This window comes from Crinia signifera, chromosome 9, assembly GCF_055691185.1.
Source record: "Crinia signifera chromosome 9, ASM5569118v1, whole genome shotgun sequence".
Taxonomy (NCBI): Eukaryota; Metazoa; Chordata; class Amphibia; order Anura; family Myobatrachidae; genus Crinia; species Crinia signifera.
The window spans coordinates 152,111,585-152,135,861 of NC_139225.1; the positions used below are offsets into that span (position 1 = coordinate 152,111,585).

The 24,277-nt window shown below is 43.4% G+C and overlaps 1 protein-coding gene across 3 annotated transcripts in view; it reads right to left on the reverse strand.

The window, feature by feature from the left end:
* Positions 1-1,080: 1,080 nt before the first annotated feature.
* LOC146036342 (putative HLA class I histocompatibility antigen, alpha chain H) overlaps positions 1,081-24,277 on the reverse strand; it is a 405,284-nt gene continuing 382,087 nt past the window's right edge. For all 3 annotated transcript variants that reach the window (XM_083160299.1, XM_083160297.1, XM_083160298.1), the window contains 3 exons: positions 22,950-22,979; positions 4,650-4,698; positions 1,081-2,240 (listed from right to left, as the gene is read on the reverse strand). In XM_083160299.1, coding sequence (XP_083016425.1) covers positions 4,652-4,698; positions 22,950-22,979 — 77 coding nt within the window. In that variant the 3' untranslated portion in view covers positions 1,081-2,240; positions 4,650-4,651. The remainder of the gene's footprint in view (positions 2,241-4,649; positions 4,699-22,949; positions 22,980-24,277) is intronic.

A 24,277-nucleotide genomic window follows, 5' to 3' on the forward strand; every position in this document is an offset into this window, starting at 1 on the left:
TCAGTCCTTCCCTACATGTTCCTGTGTGACCAGATATATCCCTATTACTCAGCCACTCAGGTGGGTATAAGCAGGAGACTGGCAGCAGAGGCAGGAAGGTGTCTCTCCTCCGCCTCCTCCTTCCCTACATGTTCCATGTGACCGGATACATTCCTATTACTCAGCCCAGAGTCACTCAGGTGGGTATAAGCAAGAAGGTGTCTTTCCTCCACCTCCTCCTTCCCTACATGTTCCGGTGTGACCGGATATATCCCTATTACTCAGCACAGAGTCACTCAGGTATAAGCAGGAGAGCAGGGAGGTGTATCTCCTCCACCTCCTCCTTCCCTACATATTCCTGTGTGACCAGATAAATCGCTATTACCCAGCCCAGAGTCACACAGGTATAAGCAGGAGAGCAGCAGCAGCAGCAGGAGGATGGTGTCTCTCCTCCGCCTCCTCCTTCCCTACATGTTCCCATGTGACCGGTACATCCCTATTACTCAGCCCAGAGTCACTCAGGTGGGTATAAGAAGGAGATCGGCAGGCGTCTCTCCTCCACCTCCTCCTTCCCTACATGTTCCCATGTGACCGGATACATTCCTATTACTCAGCCCAGAGTCACTCAGGTGGGTATAAGCAGGAAACCGGCAGCAGCGGCAGGAAGGTGTCTCTCCTCCGCCTCCTTCCCTACATGTTCCCATGTGACCGGTACATCCCTATCACTCAGCCAAGAGTCACTCAGGTGGGTATAAGCAGGAGATTGGCAGGCGTCTCTCCTCCACCTCCTCCTTCCCTACATGTTCCCGTGTAACCAGATACATCCCTATCACTCAGCCCAGAGTCACTCAGTTGGGTATAAGCAGGAGTGCTACAGCAGCAGTAGGAAGGTGTCCCTCCTCCGCCTCCTCCTTCCCTACATGTTCCCATGTGACCGGATACATTCCCATTACTCAGCCCAGAGTCACTCGGGTATAAGCAGGAGAACGGCAGCAGCCAGAGTCTCAGGTGGAACAAGGCAGCTGGAGATGGAACTCAGGAAATTATTATTAAAATTGAGCTACAAAAAAATAATATGATTAAAGATCATAATAAAAATCATAAAACATAAATCCAGACACTTTATTGCAGATATGATTTGATTGAAATTAGAAAAAAAAATGGAGCTAAAAAAATATATGAAAAAAAAAAGGACTAAGCATAAAGCTGAAATCCCGACACCTTATTGCAGATCTGATGTGAGCGAGAATCCCAGGGACAGTCTGTGATGGAGGCCGGTAACTATACATTGTACACATAAAGGGAACCGGTCACACAGCTAATGCATACTTGCCTACTTTTGAAAACTAGTTTCATGGAGATTACAGTCGGTAGTAAAATTTTGCACAGTGCCTTATTTAGGGGGGGGGGGAGGTCATGCTCCACCCAAAGGGTGTGTCTGTCTGGAGAGATTGTGAAAAGAGTTTTTGAACGCGGCACCTAGAAGCGTGGGTGTGTACTGCTACATCTGAGAGGAATCTTCTAAAATGACTTATATCCAAATGTAGATGATCCCCAAAGCAGTTAGACAGAGCTACTATACCTGGTAATGTGCTAGGAAAGTGTGCTGATGATTCAATGTAAATGTATCTGTCTCTCATTCCTTTTTCCCCAAAAAATGTAACAGTGTAATGTGGGCTAGGTGACATGAGGGAGATTGCTAGACTAATGAGGGAGAGAGGGAGATTGCTGCTATTTCAGGGAGTCTCCTGCAGAATGCAAGAGAGGAGGTAACTATGAGCTAATGTAATACACACAGCTCAGCAATTCTAATATAGGCGCAGATGTGTGTAATGTATATATCACCCCTTACAGGATAACCGCGCCCACAGTAATACCCAGAAGTGGCTCTAGGGGGTGGGGGTGCAGCACAGTTCAAAATTCAAATAGGGTAGCCACACCCACTCCCATTCCACACTGACTCATTGGCAGTTGGTGTCTCACCCCTATTTGAATTTTGAAGTGTGTGTGTGTGGGGGGGGGGGGGGGGTCTCTGTTGGGGGAGTTATCATGTACAGGGATATATAACCTCCATATCACAGGGGACCCAGGTCAGTGGCTGCACATAACCTGAGTTACTGTATATGACAGGTCCCCTGTATGTTATACGGCCTCAGATGTACACAGAACAAGCAGAAGACAAGCAGGGGGATGGGTGGGAATCTGCCCCGGTCTATGGCAGCAGCAGCTCTCAGCATCTCTCCTCTGTGCGGCTCCTCCATCTACAATGACAAAGAATCCAATGTCATAGTCACAGAAGAGGCCGTAATAGTGATGTCAATATAAAAGTAATGATGTTACTGTGACTGAATTCTGCGCTGAAGCGGCTATGTGGAGTTTTTGAAATTCGTTAGGGTTATCACCAAGAAACCATCAGCGGTGCAAACAGAAAAACATTGAGAATAACAAAAACAATCATAAATGCTAATAATCTAATTGGGTACTTGTGTATTATCTGGGTGCCCGATTTTGTCATCGCATGACACTACTTAAGACATGCGATGCGATTTTTCATTGTAAAGACCCGATTTTTAATTGTATAGTCAACCATGGGTGATTTCGTAAGGGGCATACCACACTCACGATAGGGGCATACCACACTCCTGATGTTCCAGCTGGAACCATGCGCATCAAGGTATCTTTGTTTTAGCTGTATGGTCACAGGTCAAGTTCTCCCAATATGCAGATAACAGAGAATCCAAAATGAACAGTTTTGTAGCCAAAAAAATTATTCACAAAAAGTCCATAGTTGGACATAAAACAATTACATGCAAGAAGGTTAAAAAATTAAAACAGAACAAAGTGCAAATTGGATCCAGACCAGGAGGCAACTTGAGATAGCTACAACATAATCACTTGTAGATGGAAAAGTCCAGACAAAAAGTGACAGGTAAAGATATCAAAAACGTGCCGAGAGTCCACTAAAAGTAGTTTCGGCTCACTCCAAGCCTTTTTCAGGACATCTTGAAAAAGTCTCCCAGTGAGCCGAAACATACATTGCATGTAATGGTTTTATGTCCAACTATGGACTTTTTGTGAATACATTTTTTGGCTACAAACCCGTTATCTTTTTGGATTCTCTGTTATCTGCATATTGGGAGAACCTGACCTGTGAACATAGAGCCAATATAAAGATACCTTGATGCGCATGGTTCCAGCTGGAACATGGCGGGAACCTACAGGTTTGAAGATATAAAGATACCTTTATGGGCGTTCCCCATTTCCTGTGGATGTGAGTGGGGGTACGCACTTTTGTGGCCAAACCTACTGATATATATTTTAATTATATTTCATGAACATACTTACCTGTGGTGGCTTGATAAAAAGATACCTTTATGAGAAGTCTAAATTTTCTCTAATAGTGAGTGGGGTACGCCATTATTAACATTTGAGGGGACCATAAAGAAACCTTCCTGGGTGGGGTCCATCTTGTATCTAAGGGCCTTATTCTGATCGGATCGGTGAAACGTGCATACGGACGTGCACACCGAGGGTTTTCCTCACTCTCACGGTGAGCGTGAGTCCGCCCACAGAACAGCCGCACATGGACGGTCACAGACACCGACAAAGGGGAGTGGCGTACATTTGAGCGTACACCACCGTGCACGGACGGATCTCAGCCCTCTCCCACCGACACCTGGCATAAATATGAGCGTACGCCAATGTGCACGGGACGGATCTCAGCCTTTTTCGCTCAGAGACTCAGTGTGTCCATGAGCATATGACATGTAACAAACATTGCAAGTAGAAATAGTGACCCAAAAACACATTGTTGGTGTTAGACGTGATCGATGTGTTTAAAAAATACATTAGACTTGTATGTTTGTGTTGCAGTGAAAAAGTTGACACATGTCGACTCCTATTAATTGTGTATCCTGCTTTGTAAAGATGTAAAACACACTTTCACTAAGGGTGTAGATGGTTAAAAAATAACTACCTGGACACGTGTATTTGGATTAATGCTACATAAAAATAAACCAACCTTTACATGGTGAGAAGTGTAGAAAGAGAACCTTCCTATGTATTTCTATGCTCTGTGTGGCTTGCAGGTACTGAAATGAGGTATTTCACTTAATAGGCTGCAGCATTGCTTAATATTGCAGTCAGGTGTATGCAATTTACTTGTAATTGGTGTTAATTAGCAGACCGCACTCAGGCGGAAACTCTAAGAGTGGTATTGAGCACTCTTTGGCGTCCGACTGTTTTTGGTCCAAAATGCACGTTGCGCTCGCCGAGCGAGGCGGTTGTCCCTCCGTGCAGTTTGAGTTTTACAGGAGGAGCTGTCACCTCTTCTGTCACATACAGGCAGATATAAGTACAGAGACACAGGGGATACCTATCACTGTGTCCCTGTCACAGCAATATACATCCACATATAGTGGTCACTGGCTGCTAATATATAACTCAGACACTTGTTGTTCTGCTTTCAGACCAGTGACTGATACAGGGACATCTACAGATAATAACACCTCTGTATATAATATATACTCCTAATAACACAGATATACATGTGATACCCCGCCTGTACTAACCCAAAATCCCTGCCCCCCATACATTACACCCACAGTACTGTATTACTCCAATAACTCCATTATATACATGTGTGAGGCCGTCACACACTCAGTACTTACACTCAGGCTTTCTCTGCAGTGTTGGTGTCATCAGCGGACGTGTCTGCGGCTGTGATGAGATAACACTATAGTTATAATACACTATATACACCCCACAGATACAGCAGCCCCCTCACACCGAATGTACAGTGATTACAATATATATACCCCACAGACACAACCAAGCCAGTATGTTTTTCACTTGTTTCTTCTGAAAATAAAGGTTGGTTTCATAGGTAGGAGGTCCCTCAATATTGGATCACATTTTAAAAGATTGAAATTCTTATTGACAGGTTGAAATTAAAGAAAATGTCTGTTTTCTTTTTGTTTGTGTTTTTCATTTTTATTTGTTTTAGATACAAATAAAGGAATTCTATCACACATAACGGCTTCTGTACATGCATTTTTGACAAGTTTTTGGGGACATCCCCTATCCAGAAAGGATTCCGCCAAGAAACTGCTCTGAGACTGATATGTTTCAAAATATAAACATCTAAACAATACCTGCATAAACATAGGAACTGTCCTTTAGGTGCATTTGATTTCCAGGGAGGAAGGGGGGGGGGGGGTAATGTGCGCTGTGAAAGCGTAAGTATGAATTTGTACTGACCTCTTTATTGTAGTTGGATGTGTGTATCTGGTTGTCCTTTATAAGAGAAATGCCCAATTAATTGATCTGAGTGGGATGATATGTGTGTGTGTAAATTGTAAATTAAATGGGTTAGTGTTCATGTGATTGATGAAGGACTGTGCTGAAAGTGCATCCCCATCCCAAATGTAAAAAAATGTTATCAATATAACAGCCATAGAGGACCAGGTGTGCCCCATGTCCGCCACCCTACACGAGCTGGCCTTCGACTATGCCCATGTATAAGTTGGCATAACTAGGGGCAAACCTGGTCCCCATGGCCATACCCATCACCTGTAAATAATAAGTGGAATTAAACAGAAAATAATTGTGTTGTCAGATGAACCAGATGGAATCCAATAAAAAAAAGTGATATGTGTATCACTGAGGTCACCATCGCATTGTAATCTGTCAGATATAGCTTTAAGACCCAAATGACGTGGAATGTTTGGTATATAAATTTGTGACATCGTGTTCAAGAACCGCATAACTGTCTCTCCACTCGACATCCTTTAATAGATTTTAAAAAAGCAATGTATCTTTGATGTCACCCATGATTGTAAAAAAGAATCGACATACTGTATGCTGAAAGGTTGGAAGGGAGGGAGTGAATGCCAGATATCATTGGGCGCCCAGGAGGTGATGTGAGTGATTTATGGATTTTGGGGAGGTGGTAGTACAGTAAATTGGGGTGATGGGGTGAGTGTCAATGATAAATTTATATTCGTCTTAGTGATGATTTTGTCTTCAAGAGCAGTGTCAAGAAGATCATTTGAGAGGTCTGGAATGTGCAACAGAACGCCCAGGCCCTCCTCTCTCTGCCAGTGTGGCAGGGCCCAGGACAGTTATAGCCATAGCACCCCCTGATGGCAGCACCGCTAACAGTCAACCCTGTCACACATGTTACATGACACTGGGCCTGATTCCTTTTCAGAAGTTACAGATAAAAAAGCCTTAAGCCAACATGGACAGCGTATAAGTGTACCGCATCCCCTCGCATGGTGCGTTGTGCCCATCACACTAATATATTCTTATATACTTGGAGCTATTCTCAGAAAGAGATGTCTGGCCATCCAATATGGTTTCCATTCCAGGACATGGGCCGACAATCCCTACTCATTACATTGTATTTCCCAGAATCACAAGGACAGACTTGACATGATTGTTTGTCTTATAAATACTGCACTGAATGATATAATCAAATGACCATATATGTATTTTATCCGTTTCCGTATTAAAAGATATTATGAAACGATTAAGTAATTGGAGGAGGTCAATATTAAAAATTTATGCTATAAATATATGGGGTTCGGGACAACGGCCTGAGCAGAACTTTTCTTTGTCTTCGCACTAGCCTGGAGAGCATCCTTTGTGCTCCCCAATCTGTGGGCTAGGTGTTATGCAATAAATACACTTTCCTTAAGACTTGGACTTCTTTTTGTATCCTGACTGCTGAAAATATACCTTTGACAACGCGGGGGCTTTGTCGGTTGAGCTCAAAACCAGATGAGTCGCTCGGTTGATATTCAAAAGCAGCGAGAATGAAAGATTTTGTTTATATTTGCTATTTTGAGAAAAAAAAAATGTTTTTGATATGAATATTCCAGTGAGTAAAACATCAGATAAGTCTGTATAGAACTGAGGGACCGTGTTGCAATCAGTGATGCAGGAAAATAAATTATTTTGAACTGTATAGAATAAACTATTAATTTACACTGTCCAAAAAAATGCATTAACCAATCTGATATCTCTGGTATTCTTTGTATTGTGGGTAGTGACGTGAGCTGGATGTCGGTTTGAAACTAAGCAGAGTGAGATTTGCCGGCTTACGGCCATTGCAAAAGTAAACACTTTGCTAAACTAATTAAAAGTAAAATCATGTGCTGCTTCTTGCATTGCCAGATGAACAGCTTAAATCTGTATCCCGCTTCATTTAGATTGAATCCCGGAGAGTGTGTCACAATGTTTGACAACTGTTAAATCTGAGTCTGCATTTCTGACATTTGGCCATGCGATCTCGGTGTCTGAGCGCACAGACTGCAGGTGGGGGAGTATTATATCTCAGAACAGGGATGCCACTAGAAATTGTGTGGCCCGGGACTTTCCACATAGACTGAACAGTCATTGTCACTGACTTCCCCATCTCATTACACAGTACTAGTGCCTCCCCCTGGGGTAACTTCCAGCAGCCCCCCCAAAGTGTCCTGTGCACAGCCTCAGCCCGGGGTGATGACACTGCCTCCTACCTGTATGTGCTTAGGCGTCATGTAATCACCTGATTACATCAGTGGTGGCCGGAAACTGTCCACAGAGATCGGGCAGCTTGTTCTCCTGTGTGCAGCTCACTCAGAACATTGAGAACTTCTTCCCGGTGAATGCAGCCAGGTTGTGTGAATCACTGCCACTCCGCCAAGGCCCCCGACACCTCCTGCTGCTGGGTATGTAGGGCTGGGAGGGACCACTGTGCGGCATAATTTCACTCTTTCTGACACGGTCACGGAGCTCAGTATGCGCCAGCACTGTCACACACAGGAGGTGCCCGCCCAGGCTGGCACATGCTGCCACTGATAGACACAAGTAGTGTGCTGTGCGGGCCTAGGGTGGGGTGGGGGTAATCAACCCTCTGATTCTGTCCATGCAGGAGACGGGGTACTGCTCCCACCGCTACTGAAGGGATAGCGGCACAGTGCTGTGAGCTGCCCGGGCCTTTCCTGGGTGTTAGGGCCCGGGACAGCTGCACCCGCAGCACCCCCCTGATGGTGGCCCTGTCTCAGGAGGAGATATTTGTGTTGTTCTGATCTCTGTGAGAGGACAGAGGTTCTTAAAGTGACCTAGCAAAGTGAGTGCTAGTGTATCAGTGGTACACTGTTGATTAAGTTTGAATCTTTAATAGGAAGAAAGAAAAAGGGTTGTCTTATGGTGGTGCACCATTTATAGAGAATGGAGTCATAAAATATACCTTTTATTATTTTTATTTAAAATGAAGAGCACGAAATATGACATACAACATATAACATAGACACAAGTGAAAACAGTGTGTTTTTTTTTTAAAAAGCACGTGCGAGTTCCAAAAGCAATTCCCTCTATTATTGTTATTTCAATGACACTTGATTTTTCTCCTTCAGGTTTTTACAGAAATAATTGAGGAATAATATGTGTCAATTTTCAAGATAGTCTTTTTGTGTTTTAAATGCGTTCTTATTTCAGCAGCCCAAGTACAGCTACCTGGATGCGATAGTGGGCACTGGTTAGCTTGCAACGGACTACAGCTCAATTAGCAGGATATATGTATTATACAGTTTTATTGTATATCTTTGTAATTGATACAATTATGCTACATAGAGATCACAGTAGTTGGATGTTGTCACTTAAAGATTCAGTCTAAATTCACTGCCTATGGTGAGCGCTGTAGAACAGGTAAGTGAATAGTAACCTCTCGAGGTATTTTTAATATATTAATTTAGAACAGAAATGTGACCAACACCACACACGTTGCGATGTATTTTAAGCCAACAGTCTGAAGTCCCTCTCTGCGCCGTATAGTTATGTTAGCGGTCGCAGGGGGATGCTAGGACAGACGCGGCTTAGGTCCCCAGGAAGGGCGGCGTGATAGCGTGGAGCTGTCCACGGTTTTCAGTGAGTTCCCGTGCTGCAGACCCAGAACGCTGGTCGTTTGGCAGCTAACGGGGAGACCGTGACCGCTCCGTCAGAGTGTAGCTAACAGCGTACACTCCCTGTCCAGGGACAAGTGCCGCAGTAACGGTGCCTTGCGTCTGACAGTCCAACCCTGTGCCACTACCAGCTAGTGCTGCTGCTGGGGTGGTTTTGGGGTGACTGCAGGCGAGCGGCTGCTAGTACATTAGAGTCCTCAAAAGGACTGATAAATACATTTCGCATAAACACAAAAAAAGGGATGGGGTATTGCAGAAGGAACGTGCGCACGGCTGGGTCGGCCGGCGTACGCTTCGTAGGTCTTCCTCAGGGCAACCGGTATAGGTGCCCAGGTAAGGTTTATATGGCTGGTTCTTAGTTTGAATGGTCCAATGGTAGTGTTGTGCATTACAGAGGTCCCGCCCCTGCTATCGCGCACCAATTGCTTCAGAGTGTGTAACCCTTTGGGTTATTATCGATGTTCCATATGACTGCCCATGTATATAATTGGACAGCCTATATTGTTTCCTGATATAGCGCATGTATTGCCTGTTATAGCACATCAATCATTGGTGATTGCCGTATGTTAGAGCTAAATGTGCCAGTGTGTCAATATGCTATGCATGTCGACTAAGTGTATGACACTATGATGCATAGATGAGTTAGAGGGTCCTTGTAGGTACAGCTTGGCTTGTTTTGTATTTATCACTTGATTTGGATGATGTTATTTTATCCCCATTACCCATTTTAGCGCATCAGTGATTTAAAGTAGGTATCCTTAGAGTTGTAGATTACACATATCTATTATTATAAGGTCTGAATTTATTATATGCATATAATGATATTTATTATTATTCTTCTTGTATTGGATTTGCCGTGTATTTAGTGCTAGGTTGCACCAATGTGTCAACCTGCGCTCCATGTCGACTAAGGGAGTGGACAGGGTGAATCCAAATTCCGTGGATTGAATATATCTAATATATCTGTTAAAATATTATCTTCATAGTTGCAACATATATTATCTTCATAGTTGCAACATATATATATAATTGAATTTATTTTATTCTCCTAGAGATGAATACGCATTTAATTTTGTGCTAAATTATACCAATGTGTCAACATGCAACACATGTCGACTGGGGAAGTGATTGAATTAATATATACCTCATTGGGTTATTTTTGTAGGTGCGATGAGGGACTAATCCCTTTGAGTTATTGTGTCATTGGGATAGTGTGTTGACATATGTGAAGTCCTCGTGTAGGGAATTGTGTGTATATGGCTGTTCCAAGTGTCAGCCTCTTGATTGGAGATTGGTGATGTTTTTTAGTGAAAAAAATATATTCTAGAAATACCATGAAATGGTAGATGACATTCAGTTTGCCCGTGATGGGTGACTTACATATAATTTGGTGACATCGTGTCTAGACAGATCAGTTGACATAGTAGTGATTGTGCATATAATTGTTTGTTGCAAATAAAGGGAGACTGGTGATAACTGGGGGTGTCATAAACTAAACCACACATATTGAAAAAAAGAGAAAGAAAAATAGGTGCCAAGCGGGTTGTGTGTGGGGATAGATGATATCTAGGGATGAGTGAGTGTGATGATAGGTGTTAAACCTATTGTTCTATCTATTGATATATATAAAAAATATATCTCAGTGAGTATTCACAGATGAGGAGGAATTGGTGACTCAAAATGTCGACATCTCCTATCAACTAAATAATTTATTAGAAATTTATAGATGTTAAAAAGAGGAATTATTACTGTTGCAACCCTACTTTTCTGGGGCATAGTTATCTTAGGCGGCATCAGGGTGTTTGGGGAGATTTTTCTCCTTTTGTTGTATAGGATCTTATTGTAGACCATTTCTTGTGTTTTACCATGTGGTCATAATGAGCTATGTATAGGAGAGAGGGTTGTAATTGTGTTGGTAGTGGGACAAGTCCTTGCTTCGCTGGTTGGTGGGTTTGCCTGTTGTAGTATTTTTCAGGTGTATGTTAGGCCCTGGCCCTGACTATAAGGAACACATTAGTCTGGTGGCTCTGTCCCACCGTTGGTTGTATTATTCAGAGAAAGGCTGCATAGCTCATGTCCTCATTGAGACCGTTAGGTGTCATGGTGTTCAGCAAAAAGATAAATTTGGTTTCATGTTGTAGGAGTTCCTTATCAACATTTCCCCGTCTTATGCCTTTGTCCACTTGCATCATGCCGAATGCTTGTAGTCCTCTGGGATTACCTTGGTGGTATTTCAAAAAGTGTTTTGCAATTGGGGTCAGTTTTTTCATGTTCTGTTTATCCCTGCTAGCATTTTTGATGCTGGACAGATGTTCCAGTAATCTCTGTTTTAAAGGCCTGATGGTTTTGCCTATATATGTGAGATTACAGGGGCAGCATAGGTTGTAGACTACTCCTGGGGTGGTACATGTGATCTTGTTTTTAATCACCCACTTTTTGTCAAATTTGTCAGAAAATGTGGTTGTGTTCTTCATATAGGGACATGCCTTACAAGTACCACATTTATAAGACCCACTCTTCTGTTGGTATCTTTTGCTGGTCTGTGGTCTCTCTAGGTGGCTTTGGACCAATAGGTCCTGCAGATTGTTACTCCTCCTCCAGCTTATTTGAATTCTGTTATCAAGGATTCCTGCCAGGTCAGCATCTGTTTTAAGGACTTCGATGTGTTTATTCAAAATTTCTTGCACTGTTCTCCACTCACGGCAGAAAGTACCAATGAAGCGTACTTTATCATCTGGCACTGAAATGTCCTTATTTTTAGGGACGAGGAGTTGTTCTCTATTACAGATTTTTGCTTCCTTGTTGGCTCTTTTAATTGCGCGTTTGCTGTAGCCTCTTTGTGTTAGTCTTTCTCCTAATTCCTCTGCCCTTTTCTCATATGTCTGCCCCTCGGAGCAGTTCCTCTTTGTTCTGAGGAACTCCCCTTTCGGGAGACCTTTAAGTACAGGTGGGAAGTGGAAACTGTCATGATGAAGAATGGAATTCGTGGCAGTTTTCTTTCGGTACAGGTCAGAGGAGATGTGACCATCAGGTTCTACAGTGAGTTTAAGATCCAGAAAGGCAATTGTGTTTTGGCTGATATCGAAGGTTAAACGGAGTTTGAGTTGGTTATGGTTGAGGATGTTTATGAATTCAGTGAATAGTTCTTTTTCTCCTTCCCAGACAATGAGTAGGTCGTCTATGTAACGCAACCATAATAGGACATGTTTGGTATAGACGTCATTGTCTTCGCTGAACACCACCTCCCGTTCCCACCACCCCAGGTACAGGTTTGCATAGGTGGGGGCACATGCACTGCCCATAGCAGTCCCCTGTACCTGGAGGTAGAACTTGCCATCACAGGTGAAGAAGTTCTTGGTCAATACATAGCGGAGAAGTTTGATTAGGAATTCATTGAATGGATCCTCCCGTTCCATGCTCAAAAAATATCTTGCGGCGTTGAGGCCATACTCAAGGATGATATTGGTGTACAGGCTCTCAACGTCGCATGTTATCAGCCAACAGTTTTCATTTAGAACTATGTCTTGGATTCTGTTAAGCACATCCATCGTGTCACGAATGTATGATGGTAGAGTGTACACATATTTGCGTAACCAATGATCCACAAATTTGCTGGCATTTTCTGTGAGACCACCCATCCCGGAGACTATTGGCCTTCCGGGTGGGTTTGCCTCATCTTTGTGTACTTTGGGCAGAAGATAGAGTGTTGCCACTCTAGGGTGCTCAACTGTTAGGAAATCCATCTGTACTTTAGTAATGATTCCATTGTGTCTGGCCTCACTGAGAATTTTATTGTATATTTCCAGAAAATTGTCTAATGGGTTGAAAGTTAGTCTTTGATAGCAGGATTTGTCTGAGAGTTGGCGTTCAAGTTCATGTAGATACTTATCACGGTCCCACAGCACTATGTTGCCCCCCTTATCGGAAGGTTTAACAATTGTATCCTCCCATCCTCTTATTTCCCATCCCACCTCTGACAGCATCTACACCACAGGATCAATCTCTACTCACAGACTTCTTCCCCACCAGAGAAGATGAAATAGCCATCTCTATTCTGGAAGAACTGGGAGAAGAGAGTGACTTGGAGGATATATGTGACACAATCACAGATCCCACAGTGACCCCATCTCTCAAAAAGAAATCTCAGTTTTATCCTGACTTCCACTTATGCCCTCAGGTCAAAACTTACCTGGACCTGGTCAGCAGGGATCTGGACAGGTTGGAAAAACAAAAGACCCCCTACTTACAGGATAACTTGACAAAAGATGAGAGGCAGGCTCTCAAAGAAATAAGAGGATGGGAGGATACAATTGTTAAACCTTCCGATAAGGGGGGCAACATAGTGCTGTGGGACCGTGATAAGTATCTACATGAACTTGAACGCCAACTCTCAGACAAATCCTGCTATCAAAGACTAACTTTCAACCCATTAGACAATTTTCTGGAAATATACAATAAAATTCTCAGTGAGGCCAGACACAATGGAATCATTACTAAAGTACAGATGGATTTCCTAACAGTTGAGCACCCTAGAGTGGCAACACTCTATCTTCTGCCCAAAGTACACAAAGATGAGGCAAACCCACCCGGAAGGCCAATAGTCTCCGGGATGGGTGGTCTCACAGAAAATGCCAGCAAATTTGTGGATCATTGGTTACGCAAATATGTGTACACTCTACCATCATACATTCGTGACACGATGGATGTGCTTAACAGAATCCAAGACATAGTTCTAAATGAAAACTGTTGGCTGATAACATGCGACGTTGAGAGCCTGTACACCAATATCATCCTTGAGTATGGCCTCAACGCCGCAAGATATTTTTTGAGCATGGAACGGGAGGATCCATTCAATGAATTCCTAATCAAACTTCTCCGCTATGTATTGACCAAGAACTTCTTCACCTGTGATGGCAAGTTCTACCTCCAGGTACAGGGGACTGCTATGGGCAGTGCATGTGCCCCCACCTATGCAAACCTGTACCTGGGGTGGTGGGAACGGGAGGTGGTGTTCAGCGAAGACAATGACGTCTATACCAAACATGTCCTATTATGGTTGCGTTACATAGACGACCTACTCATTGTCTGGGAAGGAGAAAAAGAACTATTCACTGAATTCATAAACATCCTCAACCATAACCAACTCAAACTCCGTTTAACCTTCGATATCAGCCAAAACACAATTGCCTTTCTGGATCTTAAACTCACTGTAGAACCTGATGGTCACATCTCCTCTGACCTGTACCGAAAGAAAACTGCCACGAATTCCATTCTTCATCATGACAGTTTCCACTTCCCACCTGTACTTAAAGGTCTCCCGAAAGGGGAGTTCCTCAGAACAAAGAGGAACTGCTCCGAGGGGCAGACATATGAGAAAAGGGCAGAGGAATTAGGAGAAAGACTAACACAAAGAGGCTACAGCAAACGCGCAATTAAAAGAGCCAACAAGGAAGCAAAAATCTGTAATAGAGAACAACTCCTCGTCCCTAAAAATAAGGACATTTCAGTGCCAGATGATAAAGTACGCTTCATTGGTACTTTCTGCCGTGAGTGGAGAACAGTGCAAGAAATTTTGAATAAACACATCGAAGTCCTTAAAACAGATGCTGACCTGGCAGGAATCCTTGATAACAGAATTCAAATAAGCTGGAGGAGGAGTAACAATCTGCAGGACCTATTGGTCCAAAGCCACCTAGAGAGACCACAGACCAGCAAAAGATACCAACAGAAGAGTGGGTCTTATAAATGTGGTACTTGTAAGGCATGTCCCTATATGAAGAACACAACCACATTTTCTGACAAATTTGACAAAAAGTGGGTGATTAAAAACAAGATCACATGTACCACCCCAGGAGTAGTCTACAACCTATGCTGCCCCTGTAATCTCACATATATAGGCAAAACCATCAGGCCTTTAAAACAGAGATTACTGGAACATCTGTCCAGCATCAAAAATGCTAGCAGGGATAAACAGAACATGAAAAAACTGACCCCAATTGCAAAACACTTTTTGAAATACCACCAAGGTAATCCCAGAGGACTACAAGCATTCGGCATGATGCAAGTGGACAAAGGCATAAGACGGGGAAATGTTGATAAGGAACTCCTACAACATGAAACCAAATTTATCTTTTTGCTGAACACCATGACACCTAACGGTCTCAATGAGGACATGAGCTATGCAGCCTTTCTCTGAATAATACAACCAACGGTGGGACAGAGCCACCAGACTAATGTGTTCCTTATAGTCAGGGCCAGGGCCTAACATACACCTGAAAAATACTACAACAGGCAAACCCACCAACCAGCGAAGCAAGGACTTGTCCCACTACCAACACAATTACAACCCTCTCTCCTATACATAGCTCATTATGACCACATGGTAAAACACAAGAAATGGTCTACAATAAGATCCTATACAACAAAAGGAGAAAAATCTCCCCAAACACCCTGATGCCGCCTAAGATAACTATGCCCCAGAAAAGTAGGGTTGCAACAGTAATAATTCCTCTTTTTAACATCTATAAATTTCTAATAAATTATTTAGTTGATAGGAGATGTCGACATTTTGAGTCACCAATTCCTCCTCATCTGTGAATACTCACTGAGATATATTTTTTATATATATCAATAGATAGAACAATAGGTTTAACACCTATCATCACACTCACTCATCCCTAGATATCATCTATCCCCACACACAACCCGCTTGGCACCTATTTTTCTTTCTCTTTTTTTCAATATGTGTGGTTTAGTTTATGACACCCCCAGTTATCACCAGTCTCCCTTTATTTGCAACAAACAATTATATGCACAATCACTACTATGTCAACTGATCTGTCTAGACACGATGTCACCAAATTATATGTAAGTCACCCATCACGGGCAAACTGAATGTCATCTACCATTTCATGGTATTTCTAGAATATATTTTTTTCACTAAAAAACATCACCAATCTCCAATCAAGAGGCTGACACTTGGAACAGCCATATACACACAATTCCCTACACGAGGACTTCACATATGTCAACACACTATCCCAATGACACAATAACTCAAAGGGATTAGTCCCTCATCGCACCTACAAAAATAACCCAATGAGGTATATATTAATTCAATCACTTCCCCAGTCGACATGTGTTGCATGTTGACACATTGGTATAATTTAGCACAAAATTAAATGCGTATTCATCTCTAGGAGAATAAAATAAATTCAATTATATATATATGTTGCAACTATGAAGATAATATATGTTGCAACTATGAAGATAATATTTTAACAGATATATTAGATATATTCAATCCACGGAATTTGGATTCACCCTGTCCACTCCCTTAGTCGACATGGAGCGCAGGTTGACACATTGGTGCAACCTAGCACTAAATACACGGCAAATCCAATACAAGAAGAATAATAATAAATATCATTATATGCATATAATAAATTCAGACCTTATAATAATAGATATGTGTAATCTACAACTCTAAGGATACCTACTTTAAATCACTGATGCGCTAAAATGGGTAATGGGGATAAAATAACATCATCCAAATCAAGTGATAAATACAAAACAAGCCAAGCTGTACCTACAAGGACCCTCTAACTCATCTATGCATCATAGTGTCATACACTTAGTCGACATGCATAGCATATTGACACACTGGCACATTTAGCTCTAACATACGGCAATCACCAATGATTGATGTGCTATAACAGGCAATACATGCGCTATATCAGGAAACAATATAGGCTGTCCAATTATATACATGGGCAGTCATATGGAACATCGATAATAACCCAAAGGGTTACACACTCTGAAGCAATTGGTGCGCGATAGCAGGGGCGGGACCTCTGTAATGCACAACACTACCATTGGACCATTCAAACTAAGAACCAGCCATATAAACCTTACCTGGGCACCTATACCGGTTGCCCTGAGGAAGACCTACGAAGCGTACGCCGGCCGACCCAGCCGTGCGCACGTTCCTTCTGCAATACCCCATCCCTTTTTTTGTGTTTATGCGAAATGTATTTATCAGTCCTTTTGAGGACTCTAATGTACTAGCAGCCGCTCGCCTGCAGTCACCCCAAAACCACCCCAGCAGCAGCACTAGCTGGTAGTGGCACAGGGTTGGACTGTCAGACGCAAGGCACCGTTACTGCGGCACTTGTCCCTGGACAGGGAGTGTACGCTGTTAGCTACACTCTGACGGAGCGGTCACGGTCTCCCCGTTAGCTGCCAAACGACCAGCGTTCTGGGTCTGCAGCACGGGAACTCACTGAAAACCGTGGACAGCTCCACGCTATCACGCCGCCCTTCCTGGGGACCTAAGCCGCGTCTGTCCTAGCATCCCCCTGCGACCGCTAACATAACTATACGGCGCAGAGAGGGACTTCAGACTGTTGGCTTAAAATACATCGCAACGTGTGTGGTGTTGGTCACATTTCTGTTCTAAATTAATATATTAAAAATACCTCGAGAGGTTACTATTCACTTACCTGTTCTACAGCGCTCACCATAGGCAGTGAATTTAGACTGAATCTTTAAGTGACAACATCCAACTACTGTGATCTCTATGTAGCATAATTGTATCAATTACAAAGATATACAATAAAACTGTATAATACATATATCCTGCTAATTGAGCTGTAGTCCGTTGCAAGCTAACCAGTGCCCACTATCGCATCCAGGTAGCTGTACTTGGGCTGCTGAAATAAGAACGCATTTAAAACACAAAAAGACTATCTTGAAAATTGACACATATTATTCCTCAATTATTTCTGTAAAAACCTGAAGGAGAAAAATCAAGTGTCATTGAAATAACAATAATAGAGGGAATTGCTTTTGGAACTCGCACGTGCTTTTTAAAAAAAAAAAAAAAAAACACACTGTTTTCACTTGTGTCTATGTTATATGTTGTATGTCATATTTCGTGCTCTTCATTTTAAATAAAAATAATAAAAGGTATATTTTATGACTCCATTCTCTATAAATGGTGCACCACCATAAGACAACCCTTTTTCTTTCTTCCTATTAAAGTCTCAATTAAGTTGTCGGTGGTAGCACACCCCTAGATATATCTCTAACAAAAATTTCTGTACCAGAGGGGGCCGTGTCTCATATCCATCTATATTCTATCTCCCCTCCTGTGCAACAGGTCAAACCAACCCTTAAAAATATAAGTTTGAATCTTCCCAGTAAGTAGACGTGCTTTGAAGACATATGGTTACAGACTACAATGGGAGCCAATGTCTCTTCATATGGGAGCCCAGCAGATTGAATGCTAATAATGCAAAACTTAGATTCTGATTTTGATCAATATTGTGTTGAGAAGTATGAATTGACAAAACATGAGAAAAATTGTTTCCATCGGGGTGGGCCATGTGATTTATCCTGAATGGATCCGGTCAAGCAGAAGATTTTTAAGAAAAAATATTTTGATAGACATAGGAGATCACACTTGAGATTTTTACGTAACTGGTATGAATATTCCAAACAGTTCAGAGCAATGGATGCATTACCTGACGGTTCTCATATCTCTTATATATTTAGCCAGATCTGTCACTCATCCCCTGTGTGTATAATGCTGGGCGGGGTTACAAGAGTGATTGACAGCGTTATACACACAAAGTTCCCGCCCAGCGTTATACACAAACCTGCCCCCCCTAGGGAAAAGACCAGTGTTATACACACCACCACCCCCTTGACATCACCTCCCCCTGCTCAGCCAGGGCTACAGTCCACACCCACCATCCACCATGGTGTAGGTGAGCGGCATCCCCCGCGCGCGATTCGCGCCCCCCCCCTCCCGTGATTCACTAACCCCCACAACCCCCCTTACACAATTTGGTGGGGTCGCGTGCCCCCCCTCCCACAATTCGCGGACCCCCCTTTCCCGTGATTCACAGCCCCCGCGTGTCCCCCCCTCCTGCGATTCAAGGACCCCCACAACCCCCCCTCCTGTGATTCAGGGACCCCCATGACCCCCCTTCCCGCGATTCACGGCACCCCCCCGCAACCCACCCGTTCTGCGTTTCACGGATCCCCACAACCTCCCCTCCTGCAATTCGCGGACCCCCGCGATTCATGCTATCCCCACCCCGCATGCCCCCCCTCCCGTGATTCACAGCACCCCCGTGTCCCCTACCACGATTCGTGGACCCCCGCAACCCCCCTACTGCGATTCACGGACCCCCACAACCCCCCCTCCCGCAATTTGCGGACCCCCCTTCCTGTGATTCACGCCCCCCTCCCACGATTTGCGGACCCCCGCGCCCCCCCTCCCATGATTTGCAGACCCCCCTGACCCCCTTCGCACAATCCCCCCGCCCCCCTAGTGGAACCCCGCGACCCCCCTCCCGAACTTCACGGACTCCCATGAGAATAGAGGATCCTGTACCGCCACAAGCAGGTGCCGCCCCTAGGTGGGATATCCGGCCCTAGCTGCCGCGGTGCAGGTTCCCCCACTGCCAGAAGTGTCCCCACGGATACCTCTGCACCAGCGCCACAACTTTTATCAATGTCTTTCCCACATACCACTATTATACAGCCTCCTGCTCTCATGCAAAAAAAAAAATAGAAAAGTAGATAAATAATTAATGCAGGCTTGCCAACTTATTCCATATACAATATTTAAGACACAATTTATCTCTTATTACCTAGGTTTGACATCATTTCATCTAAATTATAAAAATACCATCTTCGGACCTCCACCTCCTTATCCAACTTTATATCTCAAAGTGCTTGCTATGACCGTGAATATTCCTTTTCCAAATCCTTCCTTTAAACACTAATCAGTGTGCCTATATTCTGCAAAGCTTAATACCAGTGTTTAACCCTATTATACAACTAAATTATCCAATACAAGATAATACATGTGCTTTCCTAGCTTATACTTTTACAACTTAAAAAAAAAAAAAAGCAAACTTGGTGTCTTATTCCGTGTATATAATATTTTTGACACGCTTCATCTCTTACCTACCATTATTTAACATAGTGTCATCTAAATAATAGTGATACAATCTTCGAACCATCTATTTATCCGACTTAATATCGTGCTGTACTATCTATCTCCATTAGTATTCCCATACAAAATCCTTTCCACAAACACTAGTCAATATCTAGTACACATTTTTACAAGTGCTTTTCTAACTTATACATTATCTGACATATCCAAACATGAGAAGCAAGTGTCTTACAACTTAAAAAAAAAAAAAAAAAAAGGGATTACCCAACCTTCCAATCAATGACTTCAAAGAAACGAGATTGTTTCCATTGACCCCATATATTTAAGAATTTAGCCCCATTACCCCTTGTTGCATACACATATCTCTCATGGGCACACGTTGTGTTCATCAAATTTATCCATTCCTGTTTATCAGGAGCAGCTAATGATAACCAATGTCTGGCAATAATTACTTTAGCAATTGCTCCGAACACCCTCAATGAATGCTCCCAATCCCTTCCATAAGTACTCGCGGGCCAAACCCCCAAAATGAGGTTAGTAACAGAGAGTAATTCAAGAGGGGCTCCCACCATCCGCAATATTCTTATTATGTCAGCCCAAAATCCCTTTATCACTACACAATCCCACAGGAGATGCTTAAAAGACCCAATCTCAACCTTGCATTTTGGACACCTATCAGAATTAGTATTAACCATTTTTCTTAGACTAACGGGAGTGATATAGCTACGATGTAAAATATTGAACTGCACCTGCTGTACTCGTATTGATGTTGTGGCCCTGCTTGGGGCTGCGAGAATCTCATTCCACTCAAGAGCACCCACCTGTGGGATATCTTCCAACCATCTCCTTTTCAGGAGCGGCAACTCCGTATCTTGGGTAAGTGTTTTAAGATATTTATGTATTTTCGAGAGTCTTTTCCCAGTACTTACTAACCTAATAAATCTCTTAACAGGAGACTCCCTTATCTTAATCCTATCTCCGACTCCAGCTTCTGTTAATGCACTCCTGATTTGCAAAAACCTATAAAACATATACTTGGGTATATCAAATTCTCCCTGCAAATCAGAAAAGGGTTTAAGAGTTTGCTCCTGATACAGCTGACCAATAACCTCTATGCCCAATCTACCCCAAATGACCCTGCCCTGGTGTGTTTTAATTGCTTTAAGAGTCCCAATGGAGAATAAAGACAACTCTGGGTCAATACCTTCATACTTAATTATTTTACCCACCCATTTCCATATTATCAAAGCTTGCTTAATAATTGGGGGAAAGTGTCGTCTTAGTTCACCCTCCAATAACAGTTGTAGGGGAGTTAAATTCAATTTAGTAGATTTCACTAACGCACGCAGGTCTAGAGAGGTCTCCTCTTCCCGAACCCAAGAACAAATATGAACCAATTGTGCGGATACATAATATTCTTTAAAATTAGGAATTGCGAGTCCTCCTCTATCCCGATCTCTATAGAGGGTCTCCATCCTAATTCTTGCCTTCTTATTTCTCCACACAAATGTTGAGATAATGCTTTTAATTTTCCGAAAGTATGCATCTTTAATATACACAGGAGACTGCTGGAAAATATACAATAGTCTTGGAAGAATGGCCATCTTAATAAGATTAACCCGTCCAATTTGAGTTAACGGCAATTTACTCCAACATCTGCACTTGCTGTTAATATCATTTAACAATGGCAGTAAGTTATCCCCAATAAACTCATTTGTATCTTTGGATACAATAATACCCAAATATTTAAATTTGGAAGTGGATTGAATAGGGATATTTTCCAGGCCCAAAAAAGACTGATCAGCAATATGGAGCAAACAAGATTTACCCCAATTCATACTTAGGCCTGAATACAAAAGAGCTCCCTCGACCTTCTGACCTGCAGGAGAACTATAACCAACGTGTCTCCCACTGCCTCCCGTGCTGGTATGCGGCAGAATCACCTCCCCCGCCCCATGGAGCATGAGCGCCGGGCCACCCCCCCCCTCCCGCCTGGGACGCTCAGGTGCCTTGAACCGGCCTTGGGGGGGGGGGGGGGGGTAGCTGGAAAGTGGGTATTGGTGGTAGTGTGAGGAAGTAACTGAAAAGTGGGTATTGGTGGCAGTGTGAGGAAGTAACTGGAAAGTGGGTATTGGTGGCAGTGTGAGGAAGTAACTGGAAAGTGGGTATTGGTGGCAGTGCGAGGAAGTAACTGGAAGGTGGGTATTGGTGGCAGTGCGAGGAAGTAACTGGAAAGTGGGTATTGGTGGCAGTGCGAGGAAGTACCTGGAAGGTAGGTATTGGTGGCAGTGTGAGGAAGTAACTGGAAAGTGGGTATTGGTGGCAGTGTGGGGAAGTAACTGGAAGGTAGGTATTGGTGGCAGTGTGAGGAAGTAACTGGAAGGTAGGTATTGGTGGCAGTGTGAGGAAGTAACTGGAAACTGGGTATTGGTGGCAGTGCGAGGAAGTAACTGGAAGGTAGGTATTGGTGGCAGTGTGAGGAAGTAACTGGAAAGTGGGTATTGGTGGCAGTGTGGGGAAGTAACTGAAAAGAGGGTATTGGTGGCAGTGTGGGGTAGGGGGAAGTAGCGGGAAGGTAGGTATTGGTGGCAGTCTAAGGTTGGGGGGAGTAGCTGGAAGGTAGGTATTGGTAGCAGTGTGGGATGGGGGAAGTATCTGGAAGGTGGGTATTGGTGGCAGTGTGGGGTGTGGGGAATAGCTGGAAGGTGGGTATTGGTGGCAGTGTGGGGTGGGGGGAAGTAGATGGAAGGTAGGTATTGGTGGCAGTGTGGGGTGGGGGGAAGTAGCTGGAAGGTGGGTATTGGTGGCAGTGTAAGGTTGGAGGAGTAGCTGGAAGTGTCACCTAGGTTGCTGAGAAGCCTCACACCATCCCTGGACACAGCACATAGCAGAACATTTATTTATTAATAGTTTCTTATATAGCTCAGCATATTCCGTAGTGCTTTACAATAGGAGACAGTAATACCACAAGCTAGGTATTTACAGACAGTCAAAGGTATGAGGGCCCTGCTCGCCAGTTTACAATCTATAGGGAAACATCACAGAATACTCACTGCTGGCGGTCTTGTAGTCAGACGTCCTTCCTGTAATAAGCAGGAGATGGAATTAGGCAGCAGGAGAATAATGATGTCATACAGACCCCACATGGAGACCATGATGAATAAGCAGCTAGGATGTGTAACTAGGATCTAATCTACCAGAGGATTCTGTTATATAAAGTCCTAGATTATAGTCCCAGTAATAATCCATGTTACATACATGACACGTGAGGGGGAACATGTAAAAGATGTGCAGGATCGGAATTACTCGCTCCTTTTTTTTAAAAATAGCGCAGGTCTGGAATTCTCTGGATATAATTATAGGCTATACAACACAAGTGCGCGCCGACGGCCAATAAGATGCAGTGTTAGAGATCAGAGTAAAGGAGCGTGCACACTGGGTGATATCTTATACTATATTGTTCTTTGTGGCCCTTCTGACTGATATCATTCAGAAGATCGGCCAGTGTGCATTTACTTATTTATTTATTTATTAACAGTTTCTTATATAGCGCACACATATTCCGCAGCACTTTACAGAGGATATTTGAACATTCACATCAGTCCCTGCCCCAGTGGAGTTTACAATCTATATTCCCTACCACATGTACACGCACACAGACATTCTAGGGTTAATTTCGTTGGAAGCCAATTAACCTATCTGTATATTTTTGGATTGTGGGAGGAAACCGGAGTACCCGGAGTAAACCCACGCAAGCATGGGGAGAATATACAAACTCCGCACAGTTAGAGCCATGGTGGGGATCGAACCCATTACTGTGATATCGCTGTGAGGCAGTAATGTAACCATTACACCATCCGTACTGCCCCGTATATATAACACATGGTGGGGATAGAACCCATGACCTCAGTGCTGTGAGGCAGTAATGCTAACCATTACACCATCCGTACTGCCCCGTATATATAACACATGGTGGGGATAGAACCTATGACCTCAGCGCTGTGATGTAGTAATGTAACCAGTACACCATCCGTACTGGCCCGTATATATAACACATGGTGGGGATAGAACCCATGACCTCAGCGCTGGGAGGCAGTAATGCTAACCATTACACCATCTGTGCTGCCTGTATATATAACACATGGTGGGGATAGAACCCATGACCTCAGTTCTGTGAGGCAGTAATGTAACCATTACACCATCCGTACTGCACCGTATATATAACACATGGTGGGGATAGAACCCATGACCTCAGTGCTGTGAGGCAGTAATGCTAACCATTACACCATACGTACTTCCCCGTATATATAACACATGGTGGGGATAGAACCCATGACCTCAATGCTGTGACGTAGTAATGCTAACCATTACACCATACGAA